Raw genomic sequence first — 21,533 nt, 5'->3', positions numbered from 1 at the left:
AATAAATAGTTCCCTCTTTGATCTAATATATATAAATTAATTTACTCATTTTTAAAATAAATAGAACAAAATGCAACCCGATTTGAATAATTAATAGTACTTTTACCTTATTCAATTGATTTAAGTAGGTAATCACGCTTACATAATGGGTTAGAACTCTAATATGGTTTTAAAATTGCGATTGGATAAGCTTAGAGCAATTACCTTTCACAAAGGGAGAAAAAACAAAGTATTTTTTTACGTAAAAAGGTATAGCTGAATGGGGAATAACTTTTGGTTACTAAAAATGAATTTATGGCTGAAATCTGATGTTTTGTTCATTGAATCTCTGTATGTACGTAGAAGACATAAATTATAGATAAAAAATATAGATGTTGGAGTTTAGGAAGTGCCTTTCTCTTAATTAGAATGGTAAGTTAATATCACGAATCTCCCTAACCCCATCACGCCTTTTCGTGTCTCACGATTTATTTGCGCACGTGATAGTCGTTGTTCCGAGGCTAATATATATATGGGGAGGTCGGCAATAGTTTATGATTGCATGCATCTTCCATTTGGTGTGGTTGGCTCTGTTGAGTTCATATTAAAATATTAGTTGTTGTTGGTTCATGGGAAGTGCATGTAACAAAGATGAAACCAAGTCCAATGGATCTTCTTGTCCTTTCATTTACTTTGCATGTGTTTTGGTTTTAAGACATAAATCATGAATGATGCAATACCAACAAACCCCAACTTGCTCTTTCCACCATGTTTCCAGGAAGATGTCATGTACGACAAAACAAAAGCCACAGTATACTGGACACTATTTTTGGTTGTTTCATGTGTTATTTGAGTGAGTCAAATCATTGAAAGGGTCCTAATTGGACAGCTGATAACAGACTCAACTGGAGGAATTTACATGATTGAAAATATATTACATGACAAATAATACATATACCAAGCTTGCAAGGACTGAAACATTAAAAAGATGGTTGACACCGTCAAAGTGGTCAACAATATTTGTTTTATTCCAATTATATAATGGATTTGGTAAAAACGCCTTCTCAGTCCCTCTTGGTTACTTTATCCATTTTAAAATAAGTAAGGATAATTAACCAAAGTGTTAATATTTTAAGTTAATTGTATATAATTTTGATTTGTATAATAATTAGCTTTATACAATGGATTAGTATGGTGGATAGAACAATTATTTTTTAATTTCATAAATAGACTTAAAAATTATCATATGTTGATCCTTGTTTGTTGACTTGATAGTTAAGGTATTCACCGCCTCAAGTGTGTTATGGGTTTGAGCCGCACTACTCACCTTGTTGTTAAAATTTTGTCATCCTCTTATAATTCACAAAATAAAAAAAAAATCATGTGTCTAATTTCTTTTATATATTTATGTTTTAAATATTTTATGAGACATTTTCATCACCTTAACCTTATTTGTTGAGTATAAAACTCAAATATAATTATTATTATTATTAGATAAGTGCGTGATACTCCATTGAAATTTCATTTTATGAAGAATTTCATGATATACAACCCTATGAATAAAGAATGTAATACATTTAAACAAGTTTACAACTGAGACTCCGTAATCTCTTCTTCAGCCGTAAGTACAAAAATGATGCAATTAAGCATGAGGGTAGAAACACTATAAGGCCAGAGCCAATGGTTGGAATTGAATGGGAGAATCAAATATAGTTCCTCAGCTGAATGAGCATGACACTGATATCATCCGACGAGCCTCTTGAAACAGAAAGTTGTACAAGTTTTTTACAGGCAACCAATGGATCAATTGTCTTGTTGATAGCTAAACATTTTGGACGAGCAATGTCAACTGCTTCTTGATTGCTAACCTTGTCCCATAAGCCATCGGAGGCTAATATTAAGAACTCGCAATCGGATTCTATGTTAATGATGTTTGTCTCCGGTTCAGCTATTACCCATTGTTTAAGATGCTTGTCTCCTATCCCTCTAGACACAGCTAAACAACCTTGAATTCTCCAAGAACCATGGCATAAATCCACATACCCACCCTGTAAGAAACAAATTCCACGCAATATGGCATCAGTCAAAATGTTCAGAACAAGTTCCTAAAGGATCCATCATTTGGTTTATTGAGAAACTGCTTACCCAAGTCTCGATTCGGTCCTTCTCGTCTTCCCTTGAAGGTCGGTGATCAGAGGTGAGAGGTTCCGCGACACCAGCTCTGCTCAAAACTGCACGACAATCACCGGCATTGGATACAATAAGGTTACCATTTTGTATCAAAGCTGTCACACAGCATGTGCCACCGGCTACATCTTGTTTAAGAAATTCAGCATCTGTCTTCAAATAACCTTGTTTAACAGCTTCCTTTATCATTGTTTTGTCTCTTTTTCTATCAACTTCATCTAATATGTTCCTCCTCAGTTTCTGGGCTGCGAATTCTGCAGCTTTAGCTCCTCCATGTCCATCAAAAACACCAAAAAATGCCTGCAAAATCATCATATTCAATCAGACAAACCATTCAAGCTAAGACATGATTTGAAACAAAGAAGCTGTAAAAAAATTTACCTGTTTGGAGTTTCCTTGGAGTTCAACAGAAGCTGAGAACCTATCTTCCATGGCTTTTTTCCTTCCTCTTTCACAGTAAACAGAAAACCCATCTCCCTCACTCTCCACCTCTCTCCTTACTTCACACGGCGTCTTTGGAGCTCCAAAACTCGTCGTCGTTTTCGCCACCGGTATGTCCAGCTTCGCCGGCCTCTTCCTCTTCAATATAGTCTCAACTGTTCCCGCTCCCATACATGCTGTTGGCGACGTCGAAACAGATGATGATGATAACAAAGACCCAGTCGGCGGTTTTTGAAGCCGGAGCATGAAAGGCGATGAAGGAGAGGGAGATGGCGGATAAGACGACGGAGGTATAAGGTGAGTCAACGTCAAATTCAAGGCATCGTGAGACTGACAGAAAAGAGGCGACGATGGAGAAAACACCGGCGAGTTAGATACGGCGATAGAACACGACATCGTGTTTTCCCTCAGTTTTCTTTTTTGTTCTTCCCTTTTGATGTTCTTCTGGAACAAGTTACAACGTAAGATTTTGGGTTTTGTTTGTTTTGGTTTTTGGTTTTGCGGTAAGATTTTGGGTTTTGTTTGTTTTGGTTTTTGGTTTTGCGGTTGTTGTAATGAAATATGAAGTGTATATATAAAGGGCGGAGCGTGGAAGGTTCTTGGCTAGCGTGTTAATGGCGGATTGTAGTTAAGGTTTGGATATATTGACCACATCGCGTTTGATTTTGGGGGCACTCCTTTGATTTTTGTGGAATGTGTCCTTAGCCAATTACACATTTTGTTTTTCAGATTATTTTTGCTTCCATTTTTAGACTTTATGAAACCATAATAAAAAACTACATTATCCAATGTCTAGTTGTTACCTAATATTTCTAAATATATATATATATATTTTAAACTGATTTTAGAATTATTAATTTTTGATGATTAAAATATTTGATTTAGTTCTCAATTAAATCTTAGTTAGATTGACATTAACATTGTTATTAGTATATGAGGATATATGTTTGAGTGTGTTAAAACATATTATAATTTTATTTAGGGATATACAAAAAATTAATATTTTTATATACATAACAATGACAAACAAATATAAAGTAATATTTTTTGAAAAATAAGGAATTAACTTTTCATAACTTTCCTTCAAAGAAAAAACTTTTAATGACATCTAATATTTAACTAGATTGAAGAAATATGGGAAGAAAATGAATGGGGTAAAAGAGTAAATAAACAAAAATGAAGGCGTGGTGGAAGGGGCGAGATGGTGAGTGCCCCCATGAAGTAATTAAAGGTCGAACACGTAATAGGCTAGTACGTTGACTTCATAATTCTATATATGTTTTGCTATTATTCGTTAAATCTGATTTAGTATTTTAAATATTTATGCTTATTAAATTTTGAGCAATATTATTTGAATTAAATTAGTTGATCGGACATTTAAATCGAAAATTGGAGAGGAGCATCGATTTCCATGAGATGTAAAAAAATATTTAATCCACAAATCGGTATAGGTTAATTGAATTAGACAAAACTCAATTAAACTATCTAAATCTATTTTATGATTCTTTGAATTTTTAATAATTTATTTGCATTAAACCACTCAAACTGATCAAATAAAAATTAATGGTCTAATTAGTTCAACTATCAATTTTTTTATCCTCAAAATATTAATTTTGAATTCCAACCTCGATTAAATAATATCCAATAATTTTTAAATTAATTTTTATTATTCAATATCAACTTATTATTTTCACATAATATTTAAAAAAATTATATCGTTTGAGCCAATAATAACAATTTTAAAATATAATTAAAATAGATGATTAAATCCATAACGTATATAAAGCATGTGTAAAGAGTGTGGGTTGAGTGTTGAGTCAACTGAGGTGTTAATGGGTGAGAAAAGAAAAAGCTGACGTGGTCATATGGTTGAAGTTTCGGTGGCAAAGACACATTCCCACATGATACGCTGCGGCGCTAAATGGAATGGCTATTATGGCGGCCGCACCTGGCTTGCACCATGTCAAGAAAAGCATGCACATTTGATCTTTCCATTTCTTTAATGACTGCACTGACTACTTCTACTTCTACTTCTACTCCATTCATCCGCGCCATTTCAATCCAACTTTCTTCTTCATCTTTCTAGTAACAGTAGCTTCTTCTAACTTGGACTTCATCATCATTTAACTCTAATTTTTTATTAAAATTTATATAATTTCTTCCCATGGATTTTTTTTCTCTCGATATTTGATAATATTTCTTAATTAAATTAATTTGAAGAGGTCTAATAACGTCCAAATACAAATACTGCATAGTTGAAATCAATTTCACAAGGTTTGAATGTCTCCTTTATAAACACCTCAACTATTTTTTTTGAATTATAAGAGAAAAATAAAACCGTAACAACAACGCGACTAACACGACTTAAATCTAAACTACACTTGAGACGGTAAACACTCAACTATTATATCAGTCATTTACTCATAAAAAAAGATTTTAAAAACACGAACATCAATTCAACAATTCAATCCTTCCATCAAATTAAACTCTCATTCGCCGTTACCATTGTTATATATTCACAAGGTTAAGAGATGTGACATTTGTTTTACTATTATTGGGTTTGCAATTAGGATTAAAAGTATTGTAGATACGAGGGCGAATTCATAAATTCTTTTAGAGGAGTCTAAATTGAATTATAAATTTTTGAGATGTCAAATGTAGATTTTAATATGTATTAATTTATTAATTTATCATTTTTAAAGGACTAAATAGAATATTTTTCATTTTATGGAGGGCCCAAAGCATAATTTCCCTATATTAAATTATATTTTGATCATTTATAGGGGCTAGAATTATAATTTTTCAATTTTACCGGCCCCTATATTTGCTCCTAGACTTGATCATGGGACAGGTCACTTGCCCAAAAAGTGAGATGATTTGGACAAAAATATAAGGCCGGCTTTCTAAACGGGCAAAACCTTGGGTAGGATTTTTGCCCCAGCCCAAATCAACCGAGACTTTCTTTTCTCTGGTTGTTTTGTTATCATTTCGCTACTATCTTGTTACTATTTTATTGTTATTGTTTGAATATTGTATAACTCTTGTTTTATTATTAATTTTGCTACTATTGTAGTGGCATGTGTTTTTAAGTATAAAGATTTTTTTAATGTATTTTCAATTTGTTGAAAAATATTTATTTTGATATTTTTAGTTTTTTGATGTATTATATTTTTTAAATTTATTTTTATATGAAAAATAATATAAAAATTTAATACAATTGGGCAAGGTCAACTCCGGTTTAGCATTCTTAATATGGGTTGGGTTTGGGTAGAATTTTAGGCCCATTTTTAGGGTCGAACCTAGAAAATGGCACTAAAATTTTGTATCAAGTAGACCCGGTCCATGATCAGGTCTATCCTCCCTTACATGGAGGCTTTATACTCAGAGTTACGCTGCATTTGGCTCCCTCTATTTAAAAAAAATAGATAAATTAGTTTTTGTACATTAGATTAAAGAATAAATTAATCTTTCTGTTAAAAATTCTATCTATTTTTGGATCTTTATACATTAGCACGAGGTACACATGGCACGTCATGTGTAATTGTCTAATTATTTTGTCAACCACGCTAATTTTAAACAATATAAATGGATAAATTTTTAATAAAAATGATCAGTTTGCTCTGGGATTAAACATTAGGGACTAAACAGCTCATTTTTTGAATAAAAAAAAATATAATTTAACTCTTAATATAGGGATCTCCATAATATTTTTACATGTTATTTTTATATGCTCCTCTAAATTGATTTATTCTTAAATGAACTTTTATTGTTTGGGTTTAGAGTTGATTTATTAAATAATAGACTTTTTTATTTTGTTTGGGTTCCATCGAATTCTATAGGAAATTAAGCCTCAAAATGATAGACAATGTTTTTTTGTCCGTTGCCCATTGGCTCCCATCTAAGACTAAGATTGGGCATGTCTTTCTCTTTTTATATTTGCTACAAAAAGGTCCAATATAATTTGAGGTGGGCGGGTTTTGTAAGAAGTTCATTCAAGATGGGCTCACATGAAAAAAATATTAGATCACAATAGATACTTGCATAACTCATACCCTGCGACCTTATATTGTTTTCTTAAATTCTACTATAGATTTCCCCAACCCTAAACCCTGCAATGAATAGGGAAGAGCGTGCTATCATTAAAACAATGCCAATCAGTATGGGTTATCTGCATATTACAGAGCCACTTCAGGGCAAAGTTAGAAAATTTTTTTGGGTCGAGAGTAAGTTATATTTGCATGAAAGTTAAAATACAGTTTCATCATTATATTTATATATATTTTTATAGTTTTTTAGAAGGATTAAATTAAAAATTTATTATCTTTGCGGCTAAACTATAATTTTACCATACTTCTATTTAAAATTTATAAACTTTTAAGAGACTAAAATTGAAAATATTCATTTTAAGGAGATAAAGGCCCTTCTTATCCCTATACCTTTGTCCCTACATCACTTCCCACATTCGTATTCATATTGCGACACATAAATGTCTGAATTTCGAATCCTATAACACAATATCAATGGTGTAATATTTCGATCTTGATACTAATCCATTACAACCCATTATATAAGTCGTAAACCCCTCTAGTTGCTCCTTATAGGATCATCTTTACCAACATATATGATACAATGCTTTACCATTATTAAATGCTTCAAACAATAGTTTCTAGTTTCAAACAATGAAATAATAACAGTTCCATGTTCCAATACCTTGATCACATGGAAACATGACAATATATATGCTTTATAGATTATCTCCCCCTTTTGACAAAAGGTTGCTTTTACCAATAATTTAGCACATTCTTTTCCATGTCCCGACACAAATATTTGGCATATCATGTGCTCGGACAGCTCACACTTCAAAGCAGTAGGGTCAGTGCCCAAAAAATAACAAGTTTTTGTTTGAAATGGTCCCTAATGGGTCCATTGAGAGAGCAATAAGATGTAAGGATTGTAAATGCAAGGCCGAACAGAAAAAACAAGAAATGGCGTCTTGGATATCATAGTTTGGTGGATTGAATGTTTGATTCATACAAATATAAAAATATTCTATGAGGGGGATTTTTTCAGAGTGGTCCCTATGGTTTCATAATTTTCCCTTGTATTTCTTTTGGCTTGCACGAAATATATGATTGAATGGGCCAAGAAGACTTCAGATCAAGTCCTATTCTGACAGCAACTTCAACTTATTTCTTATATCCCCACACCAAAACATTCCTATATTATGTTACGATATTAAGCAGGCAATGTCATAGTATCATTCACACAATCCTATCAAGTTTAATTTCATTTAATAATTTCCGTTAAAAATTAGACCCGTAAGTAAATTATCATAAATTATCATGAGAAAAGTTGTAATTAATGCAATTAATTACGATAATGCAGCACAAAATAACAACATAATATTATGTTATCTCAGTTATTAAGATTTTGATTAGGTCAGTTTAGATTAAGTTAATTTAGATTTTATAATTCTTGAATATTTTGATTTGTGTCAGTTTTAAGCTTGAGTCATTTTGAGTCTGAAACTTCGACTCAAATCAAAACATTAAGGGTTTGAATCATTTCACGTTTTGATCTCTCACAATTCAAGTCATTTTTATGGTATCTGTTCGAATCATTTCGAATTTTATGTGTTAGCTTTAAGAATTTAACATTAATTTTGAGAGTAATAAAGTAATGATTTGGGGAATGGGAAATCTTAAACTTGAAAAAGTAGGATAAGGGATGACTCAATGAGACACACTTGCTTAAAAAGAGAGTCATCATCACTGCCTTTACAAAGTTTACATTGACCACTTTGTTTCTTTTCAATTTTTGCCTAATCTCCACTCTCATTTCATATGCTTTAACTCATATTCTAACATAAAGATTTGGTGAAAATTAGCTAGTAGATGTCATGTCATGTTATATTACATTATAGATTTAGTCACTATTTCGCCAATTTCAATTTTAATTTTTGTATTTTTTAAATTTTAAAATTTCAAATCATAAACCACTCGATAGTAGTTAAATTTATTTGATTAAAATATGTTATTAGTATTGTATTATGTGTAAAGCTGTAAATTTGTTCATTCTTAATCAAGGACAAAGTCAGATAATTGATTTAGGGACAGAGATGAATTATAAAATACTGGAAAGTCAAAGTGCAAATTTACCATCATACTAACTTACAATTTCACAAGAGTTTAAAGAGTTAAACGGAAAATCTACCATTTTTGGGACAATATATAAAAATATATTTGTTACGTAAGATTTTAGAAATAATGAAACTTAATTAAGTATTGTTTGATTAGAATTCAATATTCAAAATTTGATAATCCTCGGAAGACAAAAAATCAAAGTAAATGTAGAAATAATCCGTTATTGTTGTATCAAATGTTGGTCCATGGATGAGTAAAAGTGGATTTGGATGAACAGTACGTTTACTCGCAGTCAGTGTAAGAATAGTAGTGACAGTAAAATTAAATATTGTAATCTAAGACAAAAAATAAACTAAACTCATTATACCACATTATACCGCACTACTTATTTGAACCCACACAAAATCTTTCTATCACCTTCTTTATAAAGCATCCAAAAAGTAGAAGTAGAGGTGCACCACATGGATAATCTAAAACTCCCCTTAAAATCTCCCATAATTACACACATGGATGGTGAAATAACATCAATCTTTTGTTTGTCCTACCACATAATTTAATCAATAATGACTTTTTATATTTAATTTTGTCTTACTGTCATGTAAAGTTTGATTGTGGGGTTGCTATTTGGACTTCAAATAGAACACCTTACCAATTTTACAAGTTTCTACTCTTTGCTTTTCTTAAGTAATTAACATTCATTCACAGAACAAACCTTTTTTCACTATCAGATCATCCATTTAAATAGTGATAAATGTCTAACAAAAATCCATGTAGAGCAATATCTTTTTCAAATGAACTAAAAGAAGAGAGAATGAGGATAGAAAGCAGGATCACACCTGTGCCACTAACTTCAATCTTCTACTTGATAACTACAACAAGAATGGATGGGTAACGTAGGAGAGACGCACCCAATGCCCCAGTCATCATCTCCTTGTCCTGCCAAACCAAATACCCACAAATTTAATTACCAACCAGTCTTCTTCTTTAAACCTTACCAGTTTCAGCCAAATCCCTACATATCCTACTTCATATATTATATGCTGCTCTATTCTAATTATTTGTGTAGGTAAGATGTCACTTAAATTATAGTGTGAAGCTCTAAGATATTGAGTATTTTGAAAGACTAGCAAACTTGTCTGGAAATCATTTGTCTGTAAGGCTTGTTGGGTGGTGGTACCATAATATGGTTGCCATTTTAATTTATTTTGATGCTGCTATTCTACCTCTAATCTTTGTTTCTTCAATCATCTTTGTACGATTCGGGTCATTGAGCTTAAATAATTTTGATTCATACAAAAAAGTTCAAATTTGGATTAAAAAGAAAAGAAATAAAATTGGTAAAAGTATCATTGAAACTTTTGTGGTAAGAGTTAAATTGCATTCTGCTTCATTTGTTAAAAATGGACAAATTAATCATATATATTGGATCAAATAACAAATTGGTCATTTTGTTAAAAACACCGTTCAATTCTACTATTAAAAACCAATCTCTATTTGTCAACATGAAATACATATGGTACGTCACGTATAACTGTTAATAGATAAAATTTTAATTTACTAATTTTTTAATAAAAAATAAATATAAAAAATTTATAACGCATTGATTTTTGTGGCTATTTTACTAAAATAATCCAAAAAATTTTGATATTTATAAAAATGATCCAGGTTCAAAAACAATCACAAAAATAACCTGGAATGAACAGTAAAATTGAGTTTTGGCCTGTCAATGGCCGGCGCCAACTTGTATTTTGCACCCATGATTGCCAAATAATTGTGTCACGCTTTAAAAAATTAATTTTTTTAGTTTTGCCCTGTCAATGACCGGCACTAGGGTATTTTTTTTTAAATCGTATCATATTAGTATACAAAATACGAGTTTTAAAAAAAATTTTTTGGTCTTTGGCTTTGTCAATGGCTTACCAGACTAAAAAATAAATTCAAATTTTTTTTCAAAAAATTTTTTTTTGCTCTCTAAAAATACGAGTTTTAAAAAAAAATTTGGTGCTGGCCTGTCAATGGCCGGCACCCAATACCAAAAAAAAAATCAAATTTTTTTTCAAAAAAAATTTTTTGCACTCTAAAAAAACGAGTTTTTTAAAAAAAAATTTGGGTGCTGGCCTGACACAATCATTTGGCAATCATAGGTGCAAAATACGAGTTGGTGCTGGCCATTAACAGGCCAAAACCCAATTTTACTGTTCATTTCAGGTTATTTTTGTGATTGTTTTTGAACCTAGGTCATTTTTGTAAATATCAAAATTTTTTCGATTATTTTAGTAAAATAGCCACAAATTGATGCTGTTTTCTTTTTCCAGTCAATTTTGAAGACATATATAATCCTTGTCCCTAGGTGAACTTAAGTTCAACTCCTCTCTAACTTGCCTTCATTCTTCCTCCTGTAATGCCTCTTAAGCTACTCAATCTCCACTACTCCAAAAATGGAAATAAAAACTTCCACTTCCACAATCAACATCACTGTCTGAATTCCACTATATATATACCCTCTACCTTCTTATTGAAATTCCATCTCCATTTCATCAACAAAAAAACCTTATAACAAGGTTTAAGTCAACATGAAAATGTGTCGTTTATTTCTTCAACTATGCCTTGGTTTAACTCTCCTATCGGGACTTGCTAAACCAGACCTTGACCCCCTTCAAGATTACTGCATTGCAGACACTAAATCCCCTTTGTACCTCAATGGTGCACCCTGTCTCAACCCAACTCTGGCTCATTCCTCCCACTTCACCACCTCGGCTTTAGCCAAAGCCGGTGACACCAAGGCTAACCAATTCGGCTTCAGTGTCACCCTCACCACCCTTGCAAATTTGCCTGGAATTAACACCATGGGCCTCACCATGGCCCGTGTCGACATAGCAGCTGACGGCCTTGTTCCGCCCCATTCCCACCCTCGGGCTTCCGAAGTCACCATTTGTCTTCAGGGTGTTATCCTTGTGGGCTTTGTGGATACCTCTAACCGCTTATTCACTCAAAAACTTGAGCCCGGTGACTCCTTCGTTTTCCCCAGAGGACTCATCCATTTTCTGTATAACATGGAGCCAAAGAAGCCTGCTTTGGCTATCTCTGGGCTCAGCAGCCAAAACCCAGGCGCACAAATAGCTTCAAGGGCCGCTTTCGTGTCCAATCCACCCATTCCCGAAGTTGTTTTGGAAAAGGCATTTCAAATCAGCCGCCAGGACGTTGCCAAGATACGTAAAAACCTTGGCGGCTGACCTATGTGATTGTGTGTTTCTCATTTCTTTTTTTTTCTTTTTTTCTTTTTTTGAAATGGGATCGTTGCATATTATTATTTGATTCTTACCTTTGATCATGATGTAGGAAAAAAATGGTAGTTCAAGTCTTTATTCACATAAAATAGACCTTCCAACGGTCGTATAATTGTGTATTATTATTAACATTATTAGTTTTTTTTCAAATAAAATAATCAATGAGGTGTGAATTATTTGCTTATTACGGTTGCTTGTAAAGGGACTTTAACAAATAATTTATGTTTGAATGGAAACTAAATTAATATTTAAAAAAAAAAAGAACAAAAGAATTCAAGTAGCCTAAAAGTTGCGTGTTCATCTGTATCATAAAATATTCTGGAAAGAAGCAATTCAGTGTACAAATATGGTAAAAATGTAGTAAAACCCAATCCGTTATGTAATGCCCCATGCCCGAGACCGTCTCTGGAGTCAAATACGAGGTGTTAACGGACTTAATTCGTTACTTATACAGCTCAAACAATTTATTTTGAAAACTTCCAGACAAGCTGGCAATCTGCGTTATAGTCGCTTAAAAATTCATATCTCGAGTTCCGAAACTTGAAATCCAATTCCGTAATTTTTTCCTGAAACTAGACTCATATATCTATCTACTATTTTTTTTCTAGAATTTTTGGTCGGGCCAATTAGTACAGTTTATTAGTTAAATTCTCCCCTATTTCAGGGTTTGACTTCTTTGACCTCTGTGTATTACGAATCAGATTTCTCTCTATACAGAATTTCAATGACTATGCCGTTTGTTTCTCTTAAAACTAGACTCAATAAGGAATCTGTAAATATAAAGAATAGCTTCTAATTATTTTTTTACAATTTATGGTGAATTCTTAAAGTCATAACATGAGATCCAGAAATCACTCTGGCCTTATTTCACAAAAAATCAAATATCTCATAAAATATAATTCATATACCTGTTTTGTTTAATCCATATGAAAATAGACTCATTAAGCTTCGATTCCTCAACTTATTCATCATTTAATTCAATTTATACTATTTTTAGTGATTTTTCAAATTCACATCATTGCTACAGCAATATTCTGTTTTATAACAAATTTCACTTTACTATAGATTTCCATGGACTAAATAGCATTTTAAACATACATGGCATCAAATATGATTTTGATGGGCCATTCCAATGGCTAATCATTCACAAACCCTTTTCTTACCAAACCATAACCATGTCATAAAATCTTTTACACAAAGTGAGTATTTTGCCATTCATGCCACATTCAAAATACACAAGCCATTTTACCAATTTAGGCCTTCGGATATTGTGAACGAGTCTTCGACCTATCCCGATTCTTAAGCCGGCTTGTCAACAACTACAATGAATGAATAGGAGGAGGTAAGCATAAATGCTTAGTAAGTTCACATGCAAATAGCAAGTAACATAATCATGCAATTCCACATAAAACATCATTTGCGTAAACAACATCAAGACATTCGTGTCTCGTTTGCATTTAATATCTTTCTACGATTTCATCATACCAAGTTCTCAACTCGAGGATTTAAGCACATACCTGTCAAATTTTCTCATTCACCACGCTTACCAATATATCACCTTCGTTTTCGGCATTCTTCTTATTCACTTAAGATTCACCCGTTGAACACATCGGAATATAATTTGAATACGCGGATTTCATGAACGTAAGTGCCATACCCGCAGCTAGACAAACTCAATAGCCTGCGGAACTTATGTAGCCAAGCTACCATGTAACCCGCCTATAAATGAACTCGGACACAACCAACGAGCTCGGGCGTTCGTATCCATAAGTGAACTCGGACTCAACTCAACGAGCTCGGGCGTTCGTATCCATAAGTGAACTCGGACTCAACTCAACGAGTTCGGATGCCTAGTTGCATCTCACGAACTCAGACTCAATTCAACGAGTTCGGAACTGAAATATCCTAGTGACATATCACTTGTATTCTAATCTATTCCAAAGGTTCAAACGGGCTTTTTCCTCGATTACACATCTTTGCCGTCTTCCACGGAATATCGAATTCGATACTTCGGTGATAGTTCATACTTATCAAATAATTCACATAATTACATATTATTCAACAATAACCACAAAACATAACATTTCATGATAATAATAAGCATCATATCATATAAACAACATTAAATTGCTTAAAATGACAATTATGTTACTACGTTTACACATGAACTTACCTCGATACAAAATATTAGCAATCGAGCCTATTCTTCGTAAACTTTGTTTTTCCCTCGATTGCGACTTAAATCTTGTTTCTCTTGATCTATAATGCCAAATTAATCTTATTTAATACATACATTCACCAAAACAGTCTTTAATACGAACTTTGGCAAAATTACATTTTGCCCCTAAACTTTTGCATAATTACTGTAACGTCCCCCCTACCCGAGACCGTTGCCGGAGTCAAGCAGGAGACATTACAAAACTTATCTTAGCACTTAAACAGTTTTCGTAGTAAACTATCCATCTGCGTCACAGTCGCTAAAAAAATCATATCTCAAGTTACAAAACTCGAAATCCAATTCCGTAAATTTTCCCTGAAACTAGACTCATATATCTACTTAATAATTTTTTTCTAGAATTTTTGGTCAGGCCAATTAGTACAGTTTATTATAAGAAGTCTCCCCTGTTTCAGGGTTCAGCTACTCTGACCCTTGTGCACTTCGAATCAAATTTCTTCCTGTACAGAAATCCAATGACTATTCCATTTGTTTCAATTAAAAATAGACTCAATAATGAATCCATACATATAAAGTTTGAGTCCTAATTCTTAATACACAATTTATGGTGAATTTCTAAAATCAGAATAGGGAATCCAAAATTGTTCTAACCCTGTTTCACCAAAACGTAAATATCTCATAAAATACAACTCTTTTACCAATTTTGTTTCTTCCATATAAAAATAGATTCATTAAGCTTCAATTACATATTTTATTCATCATCTAATTCACTTTATACTATTTTTGGTATATTTTCAAAGTTGGACTACTGTTACTGTCCAAATCTGTTTTAGTATAAAATGTTGATAACTAAGTTTATAACATCTTCATTTCTTCTTTCTACAACATTTACCAACAATTCCTCTTATTACTCTTCACTAACATATCAAAACATACCATTCTTAAGGTTTTGGTAACATTTACAAAACATACCAAAATATCATTTAACAACTTAGATACTTTCAATATAACCAAAAGACATCCTAGGTACAATGCCATTTTCCAAAAGATAGAAACTTCACCAATTTGAGTTTGGGGATCGGCTTGTATCTTTGAGTCCTTATACTTTCAGACCTAGCTGCATGCGAAACAAACCGTGACGCTGAGAATACTCTCATGGTATTTCTATAAACAATAGCTTAATCAACTTTAAAACATGGTAATTCAAACACATTATTGCTATTATTCAATATCAATCAAGACTTTAATAACCTTTACTTTATTTACCCTTATTAACATAACTCGGACACTAACGGATACACGGATCCAACCCACACTCCGGATAAGCACATAGTGCTTCATCGGAACAAATCCGAACTTTAACATTATAGTACACAAAGTACTTCATCGAACAAATCCGAACTTTAACAATAGTCGACACATAGTGTCTCATCGACTCAATGTCGGAATATCCCAATACTTCCAATTCCTATGACATGTCAACTATATCCGACTAGCCCGACACTCGTTAATAGGGTATTCAAAATCACATTCATTTCAATATGGTAAAAATACTTACCTCATTCACATTTTCATACAATATAAATATCAAATATAGCAATAACGATTAAGCTCGGTTTATAGAAATACAAACCACTATTTATCGAATTTAATCGATATCTTCGTTCACTTTCTTTTCCCTTCTTTGATGACGTATCCGTGCTACGTTTGCTACTAACAATCATACAATTAAAATTCATCAATATACTAATTCATAAAACACATTTTCACTTTCTATCAAACTTTTACAAAAATTCCAATTTCGTCCTTTTTCCATTACTAATCTTTTTTCGTAACTTAAGCTTCATATTCTCTTTTAATCAACTCATTAACAATTTCTAACTCATAAAATTCATTATAAAACATAAATTTTGAGCTCTATTCAACTTAATCCCTATTTAAACCTAACTTAGAATTCTTTTAATAAATCACTCAATTTTCACTTCTAACTTCAATTCCTATCAATTTAACCCATAAAACCTCAATTTATTCAACTAAATCAATATCTAAAAATTTTCTATTTTTCTTCATTTTAACCTCATACATGTAGAACTTTGAATTAGGCATCCATAAACATAAAAATCATAAGAAAATGAGCTAAAACAACTTACCAATTAAACTTTAGGGCCTTAATCCTCAAATTTCCCTTTTCTTTTCTTTCTTTCTTTCCTTCTTTCTTTCTCACGTTTGCTCTCTGTAACTCTTTCTATGTTTCTTTACTCATTATTATTTATTCATTATACTATATTATATTATTATTAACCTATAAAAATATAAATTAACATGTGTAATAGCTATAACATAAAATATCTTATAGCTATTACACATATATACCAACTATTACACATGTTATATCATACATTCACACACATGGCACTTAGGGTCTAATTGCTAGATTAGTCCCTTTTACTTCTTTAATCTATAACTAAACTTTTATTCCTTATGCAATTTAATCCTTTAAACTAAATTCAAGCTACTTCACTTAATTAAACACTAAATAACCATTCAACTATAATTCATAAATATTTCTAATAAATATTCATGAATAAATTTCACTGAAATGAAGATTTCAAGACTCAATTTCCGATACCGTAACTTTCGGTTCATTACAATTCTCTCCTTTAATAAATTTCGTCCTCGAAATTTACGAAAAGAGATGGGGTATTGAGATCTCATCGTTTCTTCGGTTCCCATGTAGCTTCTTCAACATCGTGACTTCGCCATAGCACTTTTACTAAAGGAATACGTTTATTACGTAATTCTTTTACCTCTCGTGCTAGAATCTCAACCGGTTCTTCTTCATACGATAAGTCGTCGAATCTCTACATTCTCGTCGTAATAACATGTGAAGGATCCGATCGATATCTTCTTAGCATAGAAACATGGAAGACATCGTGCATTTTCTCGTAGTTCGGGAGGTAAGGCCAATCGATACGCCATCGGTCCAATTCTCTCAATAACTTCGTAAGGCCCAATAAAACGAGGACTTAATTTTCCTTTTGACCAAATCTTAGAATTTTCTTCCAAGGTGAAACCTTTAAAATACTTTATCCCCGACTGAGTATTCAATATCCCGTCGTTTCAAATCTGCATACGATTTCTGTCTATCAAAAGCAGTTTTCAATCTTTCCCGAATTTTCTTAATCAGTATTTTCCGCTTCTTGAACCAATTCAGTCCAATCATCTTCTTCTCATTCGATTCATCCAACATACGGTGATCGGCATCTTCGTCCATACAAAGCCTCATACGGTGCCATCTCAGATACTTGATCGAAACTATTATTATACACAAATTCGGCTAATGACAAATAATATTCCAGTTAGACTCAAAATCAATCATACAGCTCGAAGCATATCTTCTAAAATTTGTATTACCTGCTCAGATTGACCATCACTGTGGATGAAAAGTCGTACTAAAATGAAGTCGAAAATCGAAAGATTCATGTAATTGCTTCCAAAACCTTGACGTAAACCTTGGATCTCCGCTGAAATTATTGATTTTGGAATACCATGTAATCTAATGATTTCTGAACATAAACCTCAAGAAGTTTCTTTAACGACCAATCGGTTCTCACAGCTAAGAAATGAGTGACTTCGTAAGTCGATCAACTATTACCCAAATAGCATTCTTTTACTTGTAGACATCGGTAATCCCGTCACAAAGTCCATCGTTATTCGGTCCCATTTCCATTCAGAATATTGATGGGTTGAAGTAATCCGATGGAACTTGATGTTCTGCCTTCACTCGTTGACAAGTCAAACACTTTGCCACATATTCGTTATATCCTTTTCATTCCCGACCACCAATACAATTCACGAAATCACGATACATTTTCATACCTCCGGATGAAATGCAAATGGACTATTATGAGCTTCTCAAGAATTAACTCTTTCAACTCGTAATTATTCGAATGCAAAGTCGATTCTCAAATCTTAAGCGACCATTTCCATCAATGCTAAAATTTTCATTGTACCATTCCGAATCATCTCTTTTCTTTAACAACTTATCATCTTCTAACTGTCTTGATCCGATTCGATCAAACATTACCGGCTTTATTCTTAATTCACCAAAAGGCTTCCATCTTCAAGTGATACTAAGTTGTGCAAACATTGCTCGTAATTCAATCGCAGCTTTTCTACTCAAAGGTCGGCTACTACATTAGCCTTCCTCGGATGATAGTCTATGACACAATCATAGTCTTTTAGAAGCTCTATCCAACGCCTTTGTCTCGATTCAAATCTTTTGTGAAAGTAGATACTTCAAACTTTTATGATCCATATAAACATAGCACTTTTCACCATAAAGATAGTGCCTCCAAATCTTCAAGGCAAAAATTACAATTGCTAATTCTAAATCATGAGTTGGATAGTTGCGTTCATGCGGTTTCAATTGCCGTGAAGCATAAGCAATGACTTTCCGCTCGCATCAAGACACATCCCATCCACTCAATGAAGCATCACCAGACACTACAAAATCTCTTTCGATTCGTAAAGTCAACACCGGTGCCTCTGTTAACATTCGTTTTAATGCTTCAAAACTTTTCTGACATTGCTCATTCTAAACAAATGGAATATTTTTCTGTAGTAGCTTGGTCATCGGTAAGGCTATCTTTGAAAATCCGTTGACGAATCTTCGATAGTAACCAGCCAATCCGAGAAAACTTCGTACCTCTGATACATTCTTAGGAACTTTCCACTGAATAACTGCTTCAATCTTCTTTGGATCCACTCTAATTCCATCCGCTGATACGACATGACCAAGAAACACAACTTCTGATAACCAGAATTCACACTTGCTCAATTTTCCGTACAATTGCTTTTCTCGTAGTATTTGCAAAACAATCGGAGATGTTGCTCATGATCTTTTTCGACTTGAATACACCAAAATATCGTCGATAAAAACTACTACGAATTGATCCAAGTATGGTTGAAAATCCGATTCATAAGATCCATAAAAGCGGCAGGGTATTTGTCGGTCAAATGGCATCACTAAAATTCATAATGCCCATACCTCGCATTTGAATGCCGTCTTCAATATGTCGCACTCTTTTACTTTCAACCGATAGTATCCCGACCTTAGATCAATCTTTGAAAATACTAAGCTCCTTTCAGTTGATCAAACAAATCATCTATTCGGGAAGTGGATACTTGTTCTTGACAATCAATTTGTTGAGTTGTCGATAATCAATGCACAATCGCATCGACCCATCTTTCTTCTTAACAAATAACATTGGAGCTCCCCATGGTGATGTACTAGGTCGTATAAAACCTCTCGTCCAATAAGTCTTGCAACCTGTACTTTTAATTCCTTTAGCTCAAGAGGTGCCATACAGACGGAGGTATCGATACGGATCTCAGACTGGTAGACTTCAATCACAAATTCTACCTCTCGATCGGGGGTAATCCGTAATTCCTCGGGAATACATCGAAAATTCACATACAATCAATTTTACTACACCGACTTTCAACTGAATCCGAATTAATCACATATGCTAAGAAAGCATTACAACCTCGATGAAGAAGCTTGCTAGCTTTAATGGTCAAACAATACGAATTGATCCACTAGTCCGAATACCATTTACTTCAATTCTATCTTCACTTTCATTCGAACAATAAACTTCTTCTTATAACGTCTAAAATCACTCCATGTTCGATAACCATCCATTCCCAAAATAACATCAAAGTCGCCAAATGGCATAATCAATGATCAACAGGAATATTCTATCTTGAATCATTAACGAACATCTTTGACATATATGGTTCACTAAAGTAGTTTGTCCCAATGGACTAGACACTTCTATTATAACTTTAGACAATTCAAACTCTAATTTTTTTGTCTCAACTACTTTCAGATTAACATATGAATGTGATGACCGTGGTCTATTAAAGCATAAACGGTCTTGAATTCAATAAGAATATACTGTCACCACATCGTGAGCATCTTTCTCTTCTCGAGTCCTCACAACATACGCCGAGCTGGAGCTCTAGCTTCAGATTGTTGTGTAGCACTCTCACTAGTTCTTCTAGTACCACCTCTAGCAAACGAACTACTTGGCTGATCCCGACCTCTGGAAGCAAATTCAGATCTTTGCACTACTGTCGGTGTTGTTCCAGATATCTTTGGGCAATCTTTAATAAAGTGATCGGTAGCTCCACAACGAAACAACCTCCAGTCAATTTTCTACACTCCTCTTTGTGTCGGTTTCACAATGCTCACATATTGGAATTTCAGATTCGAATCGGACTTGGATATCGCCAGAGACACAGATGATCTGTTTTTCCGACCTCGATCACTCCTTTCGATCGAGAACTAAATCTCCAATTACCTCGTGATTCCTTTGACCGCTTAGGTCATGGACTTGAACTAACCATTCCGGGACGTTTTTCAGTCGAATGAGCAACTTCAGACTTTTTATCCCTTCCAAGAATTTGTTCAATCATCTTAGCTCTTTCCATTAAATCCGCAAACTCAGTGATTCTAAGAGGCATCAACTGTAGTCTAAATTCATCACGTAATCCTCTTAAAAATCTTTTACATCGGTCGGCTTCAGTCGGTACAAACTCAGTGGCATATCTGCTCAATCTCAGAAATTCTCGTTCATAATCCACTATAAGCATCTCACCTTGTTTCAGTGTTAAGAACTCTTGTCTTTTGTCTTCTATGTACATTTCTCCCAAATACTTATTTTGAAACTCTTTTGAAAGAAGTCCCAACTTATCTGTTCCTCAAGTACATTCGAATCACCGATTCCCACCATACTAAAGCTTCCTCTTGCAGTAATGAGACAACACACACTAAGCTTTCTTGTGGTGTACATTCAAGTTGCTTCGAACTCTCTTTGTAGTCTTTAACCAATTTTCAGCAGAGTCGAATCAATTCCTTGGCACCCAAAAATTCAGTAGCTCCATATTTTCTCAATTCTTTAATTGGAGCTCTTGGGTAGTAGGGATAGAGGACGTAGCAAGCATAGTTCCTACCGCTTTTGAAGGGCATCGCGATTATTCTAAAGACTTGATGTTGTCACTTCCAACATTCGATTGATTTCCTCTGGATTCACACTTGGAGTTGCAGACTCCGATTCATTCACATTATACGGTTCATCATCTTCACTATACATCTCTTGATCAGTATCCTCAATGCTTTTATCAGACATTCTTAATGCTATAAAACAAAAATATTCAACAAACATATCAGCATCCAATCCCAACTCAAATTTGACTCAATAATGGCATGTACCTCTAGATTCCCATTGACATTCGATTTAGTCCTAGAACCGACTA

The 21,533-nt window shown here is 33.4% G+C and overlaps 2 protein-coding genes across 2 annotated transcripts; one reads left to right on the top strand and one right to left on the bottom strand.

The window, feature by feature from the left end:
- Nucleotides 1-1,457: 1,457 nt before the first annotated feature.
- Nucleotides 1,458-3,192, bottom strand: LOC108485870 (probable protein phosphatase 2C 25). The gene is made up of 3 exons (XM_017789716.2): nt 2,548-3,192; nt 2,125-2,466; nt 1,458-2,027 (listed from the first exon to the last, which is right to left on the bottom strand). The coding sequence occupies exons 1-3, from the start codon at nt 3,001-3,003 to the stop codon at nt 1,683-1,685; spliced, it is 1,143 nt and encodes a 380-aa protein (XP_017645205.1). The 5' UTR covers nt 3,004-3,192; the 3' UTR covers nt 1,458-1,682.
- A 7,928-nt stretch (nt 3,193-11,120) lies between these two features.
- LOC108485645 (germin-like protein subfamily 1 member 1) lies at nt 11,121-12,221 on the top strand. The gene has a single exon (XM_017789498.2). It carries the CDS (start codon nt 11,324-11,326, stop codon nt 11,981-11,983), a length of 660 nt encoding a protein of 219 aa, XP_017644987.1. The 5' UTR covers nt 11,121-11,323; the 3' UTR covers nt 11,984-12,221.
- Nucleotides 12,222-21,533: the final 9,312 nt, after the last annotated feature.

The sequence above is a fragment of the Gossypium arboreum genome, chromosome 13 (genome assembly GCF_025698485.1).
Source record: "Gossypium arboreum isolate Shixiya-1 chromosome 13, ASM2569848v2, whole genome shotgun sequence".
In the NCBI taxonomy this organism is placed as follows: Eukaryota; Viridiplantae; Streptophyta; class Magnoliopsida; order Malvales; family Malvaceae; genus Gossypium; species Gossypium arboreum.
Note: the sequence above shows the minus strand (reverse complement) of the source record. Positions and strands in the feature narration are given on the sequence as shown.